This window comes from Vitis vinifera, chromosome 5 (genome assembly GCF_030704535.1).
Source record: "Vitis vinifera cultivar Pinot Noir 40024 chromosome 5, ASM3070453v1".
NCBI lineage: Eukaryota > Viridiplantae > Streptophyta > Magnoliopsida > Vitales > Vitaceae > Vitis > Vitis vinifera.
Window position 1 is genome coordinate 22,176,819 of NC_081809.1, and position 12,639 is coordinate 22,189,457.

The 12,639-nt window shown below is 29.3% G+C and overlaps 1 protein-coding gene across 2 annotated transcripts; it reads left to right on the top strand.

Annotated features, from left to right (window-relative positions):
- The first annotated feature begins 1,320 nt into the window (after positions 1 to 1,320).
- Positions 1,321 to 6,796, top strand: LOC100256647 (Vesicle transport protein GOT1B-like). Of its 2 annotated transcripts, none has more exons than XM_002271108.5 (7): positions 1,321 to 1,436; positions 2,922 to 3,008; positions 3,896 to 3,987; positions 4,072 to 4,152; positions 4,699 to 4,796; positions 5,232 to 5,308; positions 6,303 to 6,796. In XM_002271108.5, exons 2-6 carry the CDS (start codon positions 2,981 to 2,983, stop codon positions 5,302 to 5,304), a joined length of 372 nt encoding a protein of 123 aa, XP_002271144.1. In that variant the 5' UTR covers positions 1,321 to 1,436; positions 2,922 to 2,980; the 3' UTR covers positions 5,305 to 5,308; positions 6,303 to 6,796. The 2 variants fall into 2 exon arrangements, with proteins under 2 accessions (XP_002271144.1, XP_010650463.1); XM_010652161.2 differs by having other exon boundaries at positions 4,699 to 4,756.
- Positions 6,797 to 12,639: the final 5,843 nt, after the last annotated feature.

Here is a 12,639-nt window from a genome sequence, read left to right on the forward strand (position 1 = left end):
AAAAAACTTAGACTATGGTTATAATTTTTGAAAAATATAATTTTTATCATAAAAGTTTTATTAAAAATAAATGGACTTATTGTATCAATTAAAACAAAACTTCTATTAGAAACAATTTTTTTTTAACTTTCATATTAAACTTTCTTTTAAGTCATACGGTGTTTTAATAATATTAGTCAGTTCATAAAAGTTCTTATTCAACTTTAAAAAAGGACTTTTAACTTTTTGAAAATCAATCCAAATATAACATAAATCTTTCTAATTCAAACTTACTCTCTCATGTTCAAAATTTAATAATTTGCTTTCATTTTCACCGATGGAAGAAATACTAGTAGGTCAAGTTGAGGGTATGCGAGTTTTTTCATAATTATCATAATTAATATATACTTATATATTGGATAAATTCAGGACATGTATGTTTTTTTTTTGGTTAAAACAAACGTCATTTGAAAAAAGTGGTTCCTCCTATTATTGTCGGTCATGCTTTGAGTCTTGAAGAATGTTTAACTATTGTTGTCGGTCATGCTTTGTTGCTTTTGAGGCAAGACATTAGGTCGGATAAGTTTTACTAGTTGGTGGGAGAGTGGTTCCTCCGATTGCTCAAGGTGAAGGTCGTATGATTTTATGTACCTCCAAAAGGGCATACTATCCTTAAGTGGTTAGAGATGTTAACAAAATTATAAAAATGGTTATAAGTATGCATTTAGGTAATGCTTTTATGATTAAAAACTCGATCGGTATGAAGGTTTAGGGCTTCTTTTGCTTTTGAAATTTTTTTACTAATTTAAACCTAGTGGTATGAAGGTTTAAGGCTTCTTGACATCGTTTTCAAAAAAAAGTTTTTTTGAGAACAGTTCTAAAAAATAATTCTTAATTGTTTTTATAAATAAAATTTTATTTCAAAATTTAAATATGAAAAATAGTTTTCTTAACATATTCTTCATAAAGTAATGTTCTTAAGATGTTTTAAAATTTCTTCATTTTTAAAAATATCCCTCGAAATATTTTAAAATAATTGAAACCATCTAATTTTTATTTTATTTAAAAAAAAAACAGTTTTTAAAAAATTTTCAAATCATATTTCATAAATTAAAAAACAATTACTAAACATGGCCTTTATTTTTTTTATTTTTTATTTTTTTGGGTGAGAAGTGAGCTATCTCCCTCCAAATGTAACTCACCCCCAGCCTCCTTTTCACTTCAATTTGTTTGGGCTGCATCTTATTACAAACAATAAGATTTATGGATCAAGCTTGTGTCTATTCAAGTTGGGTTGAGCCCATTGAATATGGCGGCCCAGTTGAACCCAATATCCAAACAACTGTACAATGAGCCTTGTGTTTCACTTCACTAGAGCAGCTACTAAAGCCTTCCCCGCCGGTGAACTCTCCATCGATGGCGACCTTTCCTCTGTAGAACCTTCGCTCTTAATTGCGGTAAGTCTCTCTATTTCAATGGAAATCTCTTCTAGGGTTCCGAAATTCTGCTCATTTCTTGTGTTAGGATTTGTAATTTTGGAATCTAAAACCCTAATTTCTCACATACTGGTAGAGATCTGTGTTAATTGGGAATTTTTCGATGGAAATGTTGTAGATTTTGACGGTATTACCTAAAATCCTAGTTTTTAAATTTTTATTTTTTTAATTTATACATGGGTTCTGAGATGTAACCGATGTTGCTGATTTGTTGTTTGAGGAAAAACCATGGGCTTCATATGATTTCTACTTTTTTAGGGCTCTGTTTGGTTCTCAGAAACCGTGAGGGAAGGAAATAATCAGAAGGAAAGGGAAGGAAATGGGGAGCTTTCAAATGTATAGAATTTGTCTTAATTTTTATTAAATTATTTTTCTTCCTATTTTCCATGAGAATCAATCTATAGAAATTAATTTTCCGTCTAATTTTTTTTTTCTTCTTTCTTTATTGAACAGAGCCTTTTTTATTAGTTAGTGTGAATTTAATTTAAGACCTGAGAAAGCCTCCAATGCTTGGCTTTGTTAGTGTTTGAAAGAAATGAAGCACAATCATGAATATGAATGCTAATAAAAATCAGTTTGGGTTAAAAGCTTGTTGCAGTAAATTAAGCATTCTAATGAAAAAATCAAGGGGGATCACATCCATGATGTCAAAACAACATCTGAAAATTTGTGGGTTTCTCCTTATTGCTTTTAATGTTAAAGAATGGAGTTCAAAATTTTTCATTCAGGAAGTAGATGGGGTGCAAGAAGTAGATGGAGTTGCAAGTTGCATTGCTTCCTATATGATAGAATGATGATTTGGAGACAGGAGAAAGAGACAAATCTAAGTGATTGATCATGGAACATTCTTTTTTTGTTTTAGTTTTGTAAAATATATTATTGAAACAACATTTTTATATAGTTCAATGCTATATCATATTATATTTCGGTTTCAGAACGTAGCTTCTATCCAGTATCTCTTAAGTGGGCAAAACAATTTTTTTTTTTGGTGATATGAAAGAAGTGTTGGATTTTGTTTAATAGATATTAAGATGGCACATGGACATGATGCCTCTGTATTCTTATTTTAAGTTTTGTATTCCTTAAAACAATATAATGAAAATCTCATATGGAAGCTCAAATTTTCCGGTTGCAAAGTGAAGATACACAGTTTTTTGTTTATTAACACCAGTATGTAAGAAATTTCCTTGCACACAATTTGTTTGTTTATTTACACCAGTATTTAAGAAATTCCTTGATATTGTCTTACATATTGATGAAGACAACAATTTTTATAGATCAAGTAGTTAACAGGAACCTAACTTCTTGATATTTTACTTCTCATGGTTTTTTATTTTATTGCATGAATAATATCTATGACAGTTTTCTTTGAATATCACTTTAGAATTTCTATTTGCCCTGCATTCATTCTTATGCTGTCATCTGATATTCTTCAATTTCTTGTAGTTTGTTGGAAGGTGGTCCTCCTTTAACACCATCAAAAGAGCACAGCAGCTACCTTCAAGATGGCCTATGAAATGACTGAGCAAAAAAGTGATTATTCTTTTCAATGCTTAAACACACACAGGCATTCATTTCAATTCTAGTTTACATGCAAGCAAGTTCCTTTCTATGGAAGAAAAACTTTGCTTTTATTTCTGTAGCTTCATCACTTCCTTGTGTAACATTTTTTCCCTCCTTTGCTTAAACTTTTTCTTATAGTAGCATTAAGTTTTTAAACACTTCCTGGTTAGTCATTGTGAATGGCACCAGAGTAATATTGGGAGTTGGAATGGAGCGAAGTCTGTATTTCTATTTGCACTTCTGCAGTTACATAAGTGGATGGATATCATTGTACTTGCAACTGAAAATAACATGAATAGATAATAAAACAATAATAGTGTGGTAATACTTAATTTCTTCCCTCAAAAACAATGCTGATACTGATTTGACTTGCTTGCATGGTAATGGAATGCATAACATTTTGTTGACCTGAGTAATCTCTATATATGAGCCAAGTGTTGGTGGTCACAATTGCTAAAAAGTAGGCAATCATGGTATCGATGTGCATAGTACACATATGCTTCTTCATAATTGCACCAAATTTTATGTTCAGTCAATATTTGTTGACTAAAATCAAATAGTATGTCAAGTTAACTACAACAATTTCTCCTGGATGTTCATTTTTTGAAAAGTAATTTCCCTGGTATTTTGGTAACAAATAGAGATTGAAATAAAATTACCCAAATATATGATAATATATCTAATGTCTTCAATTTTGAGTGCTAATAAATTCTCCAGTGGGTGTCTGTTAAAGTTCTGCAAATTTAGTAGTATACCCAATCCAGTTTACTAATTTGTTTTCTGTCAATTACTCTCTTTTTATTGATTCAAAAGTTGGGATCATTTGTAATCTGATAGATATTGATTGATTTTTTCAGGAGTTGGGTTGGGTCTGATTGGTTTTGGCATCTTTTTCACCTTCCTTGGTGTAATTCTTTTCTTTGACAGGGGTTTGCTTGCTTTGGGGAATGTAAGGCCTTTTTTGTAACTTATATTTTCTGACTTGATGTACTGAAAAACCATAATTTCCTAACATTGGTATCCCTGCCATCAGATATTTTGGTTGACAGGGGTAGCCCTTCTAATCGGTTGGCGTTCTACATGGAATCTATTTAGTAACAGAGCAAATTACAAGGTATTAAAAAGTACAATCTTACTCTAATTCCTTGGATCTCACTTTTGTTGCTTAGATTTTTTGATATGTTGCTTTATGTATTTTCTATAAAATTCTGCAACAGCCTTTTTCTTCATTACCCATGTAGAATGCGAATGAAGTATTAATACTTAGTAATGTACTGTTTAGTAAAAGGCCCCTAAAATTTGTTTCCATTTCAGTCATTATCATTAGTCGTTCTAAACTAATCTCCATTTGTTGTTACCTTACCTGCTTTTGCTCAGGTAGCCAGTGATATTGGGACATGTGGTGAACATAAAACACTTTTGCCCCAACACCACTCCATTTTTATCTGATAATAATTCAAATGCCTTGTAATATTCCCGGAAAAAGAAAAAGAACTTTATTTATGAGCTACAATCAGTTATTATTAGCAGTATATGTTGGAATTAAAGAGAAAAAGGATAAAGAAGAAATGAATACTGACCTTTATGAGTATTATCGAAAAAGAAGTGATGCAGTTAGAATGTAAATAGATGTTAATATTACTTATCTTCCTTGTTGCAGGGTTCTATCTCTTTTCTTCTTGGGCTTTTTCTCATATTTGTTCGCTGGCCAATAGTTGGTATAATCTTCGAAATATATGGTTATATTGTTCTCTTCGGGTTAGTTTTTGACCTCAGTCCTCAAATAAAACAGAGAAAGGAAGGGAAAATAAACTATAGAAAGGAAAGAGAAGATAAAAGCTCATTCTTTCCTCTGTTTAAGCAGAGTGAATAGAGGGAAAATTGAAAGTGGAAAACGCTGGCCTCAGTAAAGCTTATGTACATTGTACAATAATGCCATGCCCAACTTGCATTATAAGTTTTACTTCCCAATTCTACTTGTTTGGAGAAAAATTTTGGGTGGGTTTGGAAGGAAACTTTTGAGAAACTTTTTCTTTCATTTTTTCACAAAAATATAAATGAATAAAATAAATAAAATTGAGTTGGGAAAATTTAGAACTTCCCTTTCTCCTTTACCAAACAATAACTAGATAACTTTACTTCTGGAGTTGCTAAACTTTTGTTGCCTTTGATCAGTTGATGTGTTTCTTGTAGTGGATTTTGGCCTTCTGTCAAGGTGTTTCTCTATCAGATCCCTGTAGTGGGATGGATTCTACGGTTCTTTTGATCTGGTGAGTTGTGTTGGTGCTGTTTCTATGTTCAAGATGCTTTTAAGGCCTCAAAACCTGTTTTCTGTTGACGCTTTGTTCTTCTCAACAAAAATCTAGCAGGTTCATAGAGAACTAATGTTTAATTGGTTATCCTTCAGTAGTTACTTCATAAATCAACCTAAACTCAAGCTTACTTAGTGGCAGCTAAAACTTGTCTTTTAGGAAAATCTATTATAATTATTGCTCTATAACCTGGAACAAATGTTAATTGAAAGTTTGGGAGGAATACTGTCCAGTGAGAAAGCACAAATATTTCTTGAAATTACAGTTCGAAGCCTTTTTTTGTACTGTATCTTTTTTTTATTCCCTCTCTAGAAAATGATCATATTGCAGTAAACAGAGCCTTCACTTTCTTTTTTCTTGCTTTTGGTTGTCAATTGAAAATAAGTTGTTGGGAAAAGGTATTAGAGAAGGTTGGTTAGAGAAACAAGCAGATCAAATGGCACATGTACATTTTACATTGTCTGTCATCTCCTTCTAGTGAAGAAGATTTTGAAAAATATTTGAAGCAAAAAGAACCCCCACTATGGAACATATGGCATCATCTTGCCTGCTAAAGCCTAGTTGGTCTCTTTGCTGCTTTAGGAATCATTTCCTGCTGAAAATTTGCTTCCATTTATATGCCAAAATTTTGATCTTGTTTCAAATTGTCAACAGTTTTTTGGGGAGCATCTCTTCAGAAATCAGTCAAAAGTTGTTTTTGTATCCTTAGATTGTGCTCTTAAATGAATATATCATGCCTTCCAGCTATAAAAGCACCAGGGTAACATGGGAACCGCAGCACCTTATTTGTTACCTGTTGCAATAGGTCCTTGTTGTCCCCTTGCTACATAAATAAAAGATATCCCCTTTGTTGTATTTTCTTCTGAAAGATGCAAGGTCTCATTATATTACATTTCACAAATCACAGTTAGCCAATTAGCTAAGTACTTATGCTATCTTCTGACTGTTGCAGCTTCTTGATCACATCTGGAGGAGCATTGGTTGAATGATTGAGGCTCTCTGATGTCTGTTCATGAACTGTTGGAATTTCTGTAGTTGTTGTGGTTGTCTTCTATTTTCAGCAGCTTGACATGATCCTAAAACAGCAGGGAAGCTTCATAGCAATCAAGAATCCGTTATCCTGGCAAGAAGTAAGAGGCAAAGCATCGGCAAAGGGTGCAAAACACAGTAATCGTAAGAAGCAACTTTCCTTTTCCTTTAACAGTTCAACACTCACAAATACTTCTGTAACATAGGTTCTTAAGCTTTTCTGTTAATGCAGCATAATTTGAGCGCATGGGTTATTGAAGAACTAACAAAATTCTATCCCATTTCTTCATAGCTTTTCACCATCAATTCTGTATTATATTTAAGATTGTTTGTTGATTGCTGAAGGAAAACCACCCTTGTAAGCCTTTTAAAAGATCAAATGGAAATGGGAAAAGTACATCACCCTTTGAAGAAAAAGAGTATTATTAGTAGTTGCAGTTTGCATTCATCATGTGATTGCTTTGTGATTGATCTCACTAGAAGAAAAAAAGTGGAGAATGGTTCCTAACTTCCTAATACTTACTAAGCCAGGTGGGGTCAGGTATGGGGGAATGCTTCCCCGCTCCTTCATCCCCGTCCCATTCCTTATCTTAAATTAGGCAGGTCGAGAATAAGAAATGCTCGTGAGGGGGGGGGGGGGGGGGGGGGGGGATAGGATTCCCATCCCATCCTCTTCATTTCTGCTCCTAGTTCTCCATATGTTCATCCAACATGTGGAAAGACTAGAAATAAAGATTGTGGACGAGGAAAGAAAGAAATGACAACTGTGGAGGCCATATTCCTTATTTTATAACAAAAATATAAATGATATTATCTACTTATTTAAAATACCTTTAAAAATGAGAAACTATAACGGTAATAATGATTAAAATAATTAATGAAGACTTCATGGAAAGAGTTTTGAATGTGAAAAGAGGCTTAAATTTTTGGGAAAATTGTGTTTTCAATCCATATAGGCTTGATAATTAAGGTAAAGTTTTTCAACTGCCCATAATTAATTACAAGCAATCACCTATAATTGATTACAAAGATATGAGATAGTAATTGACAAAAATACTCATTTGACTTATTTTTATCTTTATTCTACCACTCTTCACATGCCACTATTTTTTCTTATTTAACCATTTTTAGATTTTTCATTATTTGTTTAAACTCTTTTATAAATAATTGAAAATTTAACATTATTTTTTATTTTTAAATTATAAATAAACAAAAATTATATTAATGATTCAAAGACTATTTTGGAAAATACTTTTTAAAACAATATTAATTTAAATAAATAAAAATTATCTTTTACATTTATTTTTATCTTTTACATTTTAGAAGTAAATAATTTAATGATTAAAACACTGTTTAAAATAAATATATTCACTATTTTAATTTCTTTTATACTAAAAAGTATTTTAAAGTTTTTTTTTTACTATTATAAAATAAAAAGTTTAATTTTTTTTCATCTTCTTCCTTCTTTATTTTAATAACTTTTTGAATATGACTTTTAGTAATAAGTTATATGAAATGTTACAAATTTGTTTATTAAGGATTTTTTTTTAATGATTTGAATTAATTGAAAATTTATTAAAATAAGAAAAAAAAAAAGAGGATGGATGAAGAGTTTTTATTTTAAGTACTTAATTAAAATATTTTTATATGACCTAATTTTAGAAGTGAATTGTATCAATACATAGTAGAGATTGAATTTTTCTTATATAAAATGGTTGAAATGTATATTTACTTATTTTAAATGAAAACAAGTAGTTAAAAATTATATAGATTATATTGGAGTTTGGTTTTAAAATAATTTGAAAATACATTTAATTAAAAAATGAAAACTATTTTTAAAAATGAAAATTGAAAACCTTGTTTAATACTATTTTTTATATGAAAATAAATACAAAAAATCATTTATTCATTTATTGTGCCACTGTACAATTGTATTACACCAACTGTATAAGAGAAATGTACTAAGTGTATAAAGGTGTACAAGGCTACTATTTGTGAAATATTACAATAGATTATGAGTCATTATTTTATTTTTCTTATCACTCACAAATTATACACATATGTCATGCACTTTATTTCATTCCCGCATAGAAATTTCAATATTTTCCCTAATAATAATATATGAGGAAAATTTTTTGACCTTAAGTCATCCACTATCTTTTCAACTAAACCATTGGAAATATGGTTAAACACTCCTACGTGGACACATAGCTTAGAAAGGGTATGAAATTTGTATCATTGTATAAGGATATTACATTAACTGTACAAGGAAAATGTACTAATAATACAAAGGTGTACAAGATTATTATTTGTGAATGATTTCAATTGATTCTAAACCACTTTTTTATTTTCATTGTCATCTAAGGATTGTACACCTATGTCATGCACTTTATTTAACTCTCACATGAAAATTCCAATATTTTCCCCAATAATGATATTTTGGGGAAAAAAATTTGACCCTAAGTTATTCATCATTTTCTCAATTGAACCATTGAAAATATGATTAATCCACCTACATGGACATATAACTTAGGAGAAATATGAAATTTGTGTCATTGTACAAGGGTATTACACTAGCTGTACAAAGAAAAGGTGACAAGTGTACAAGACTCCTAATAGGTTTTGTACAATTTTTAAACAACTTGAATTTGACATTAAGACGATTATTGATAGTTTTTTTTTTTAATACCAAACTATGTCATTAAGACATCCCCTACAAAAATTAACACATAGGAAATAAAATTAAAATCAATCATATTTGAATTGTTCATTATAAGTAAACTAAATGAAATATATATTTTTACTATTTTGCCTTTATAAACATAATTTCATTGTTATCAATAGAGATTAAAAATATCATATTTAAATGGAATTAAAAATAAACAAAAATTATTTTTATAACATTTTTATTTTTTTAAATCATTAATTTAAATTATGAAATTAGTTTTAAAATATAAAATATTTGTTGTAATTATAGTTTTGAAGATTTCATGATTTTTATTTTATTACTTTGAAAAAAATTGCTTTAATAAAAAAATATTTATTTTAATAGTTTTAAATATTTAAATATTTAGGATTAGTGTGAGGAACAATTAGATAATTTTGGAATGAAGAAATTTTGAAAATTTTGAAAACTTTAATTTGACCAATTACCCTACTTACACTTTCAAAATTATTAGAAGGTTGGTAAGTTAGTTTTATAAATATTGTCTTCTTGATTAATATATATATATATATATATATATGCATGTGAGTATTTACATTATTTTCGAAATAATATGAAAAATAATAAACACCATGTGTCTAATTTTCAAGTTAGAAAAAAATAAAATTATTTAATATATATAAGAAATAATATAAGTTTGAAATAAAGAATAATATTTATTATATATTATGTAAGTTTTCAAAATATTTAAAAAATATTTATTATATATCATGTAAGTTGGAAAAAAGAATAATATTTGATGAGGTATTTAAAAGTTATTCATTTCAAAAATGTATTTGACAATAATAATTTTTAACCGTATTTTACATTCAATTTGATGAAGAAAAATTATTCATCTTGGTTCCACTATTAAATAGGTGAGAGAAGAGTAAAAGAGTCAAAGAAAAAATGAGTAAAGTAAGGTGATTGGTTAGTTTTTTACATTTAATAGTCAATAGTATTTTAGAAATTTTTTAAAAACAATTCTTTAATTATGAGTGATAAGAGGATCTTACCTCAATTACCCAACCTGGATTGAAAACACAATTTTCCCTAAATTTTATATTATATGTATTTATTCATCCTTGGTTTGGGCTTCTTTAATTTTCTTTGGCCAAAATAAAACATTCATTTATTCAACATTCATTAATATTTCTACTCATTGCACCCATCATCCCAAGATACATACCGTTACTTCCAAACCCAAAATATCAACCGAGAAGGAAAAACAAAAAGAAAAATGATAATAATGTTAATAACAACAATGAATGAGATGGGCAACTCAAGTTTGAGGCAGCGGCTGAGTGTATTAAATCCCATTAATGGGGGAAGCTTAAAGACAGATGGGGTATTCCCAATTTGATGATCTGAGGATTGAAAAGTAGAGGGTGTGAAGAGAGGTTAGTGAAATAAAGTTTATGTATAGAGGGAGGTTTATGTGCATGGTGGGTTAGGTGGAGAGGGTGGGTCGTTACACGTATTTTGGGTATGAAAGATGGAGAAGTGAAATACGAGGTCATTTTTTTGTGGGTGTTTGAATTCTTAATCGGGAGAGGAAAAGGTGTGTCGGTATAGAGCAGTAAGCAAACATTTAAAATGGCCATTAAATAGGGTTCATGCCCCAACAACCAAGTGTGAGGCGCTCCCAATTTATTGTTGTTGTTGGCACTGGTGAAGTCCTCTAAACCCTACATTTATTCTCTCTCTCTCTCTCTCTTTCTCTCCCTCTCTCTCCCTACTGTCTATTGCATGGATGAGTCTTAATTATTAAGTGGTGAGTCCTTTGACCCTGACTCTCATTTGGTCTTGTTTACATGATTTATCCACAATTTTTAAATTTTCAAAATTCAAATTATTTTTACTTTTTAAACAAATATCAATCTTAACTTTAAATCATGATTACCAAAAATGACTTTGATTTTTAAAAGAAAAATGCAAATATTTATGTGGAAATTAAGGTTTGCCACCATTTGTGCTAGATATGGAGCATCCAAATTGGCTTTGTGGGTTCTAGTTTACAATAATGGAATACAAAATCTTAATTTTTGTTGGGGTTTTAGCTATTCTCTCTTTATCCCTTAAAAAGAGAAAAATTATCTTAGAAAAAATAAAATAAAAGAAAGAGATGTTGCCCATTTTAGGTTTAGATTGATCTAATTAATTTAAAAAATCTGTTACTCTATCTAAATAAAAAAGAGTTCATTGTATAAGGGTTTGTTTGATAATTGTTTTCGAAAACAATTTTTTTTTAGAATAAAAAAACAAAAATATATTTAATAATAAAAATTTATATTTTTAAGAATAGAAAATAAAGTATTTTCGAAGAACATTTTTTTAACTGTTTTTTATTGTTGTCACTTGTTTTTTAAGGGATGTGTTAAAAAATAATTATACAAACCTATAAAATAATTAAAAATAAAACACTAAATATAAAATTATTTTTAAAAATATTGAAAATAGGTTAAAAATATTTTAAATTTCTAAACACACTTTTGTTTTATAAAACATCAAAAAAATAATTTTCAAAAATTATTCTAAAAACTGTTTTTTAAAATTATTTTAAAAAACAATTATTTTTATTATTGAGTTCATAAATTAAGAAGGATATATATAGGAGGAGGCAACCCCCTCTTTTATTATAGTTGAATAAATCTAGCAAGTAGGAAACATTAGAGTGGGTTGAATTTATTGAGAACCTAAAAAACCGTGAACCCCATGTAAGTGAAGGGCCAATAAGTTATGTGTACGTAATAACCTCTTATGAGAATATGCAATTGCAGTCTTCTGCTTTCACATTTACTGCAAATTGGGGTTTCGATGAAGCCATTCAATGCGTCTACCCACACCAATGAATTGCAAGATTTTGTGGTGATCATAAGTTGTTGCAACCAAAGTTCATCCGGAAAGTACTCCCTCACTTCAATCTTTCTTGACAGGAGGTTGCGAAAAAAAAATTATGAATTCATAGACAAATTTTGAATGGTTTTTAATCAGTAATGTTTTGACACATGGGGTGACGCATGAACTATGTAACGATAGGGTTCTTGTTGGTCATAGTACAAAGTATATAAGACTTGAATTGAATCTCGTGTTTATGAGATGGTACCATCTCATGTATATCATGAATTGCATTACAAACGATTTGAATAAATTTTTTACCTTTTTTTTTGGAAAAGAAATTGTTTTCAACGGTCTTCTAAGACATAATGAGATGGTCAATAATCCATTTAAGATTGTAGTAAAAGAGGTAGTTGGATGAACATAAAATTACACGTATACGAAAACATGATATCCTATATTAGATAAGAAAAAAACGTTCTTGAGACTATATATGAATTGACTTTTCTTAGTCATATAGACACGTTTTATAGTTGTAAGCGTTCCTTGGAGTTAAAGTGAATAATATTTATATGGTTGGAAGCGGGTTATTATAAAAAACGATAGGCAATGATGATTATAGGAATTTTATTTTAAAATGGGACAAATAGATAAATTTAAGTATACATATATATGTTTAATAGCTGATACAATGGTAGGTTCTTGCTTTCAGTGCAAC

Bases quoted from the DNA above. Each gene is read 5' to 3' on its own strand.
- LOC100256647 (XM_002271108.5), top strand. From the start codon at position 2,981: ATGGCCTATGAAATGACTGAGCAAAAAA. The intron at 3,988-4,071 runs GTAAGGCCTTTT...CCCTGCCATCAG, and splicing joins GTTTGCTTGCTTTGGGGAAT to ATATTTTGGTTGACAGGGGT. The intron at 4,797-5,231 runs GTTAGTTTTTGA...TGTTTCTTGTAG, and splicing joins GGTTATATTGTTCTCTTCGG to TGGATTTTGGCCTTCTGTCA.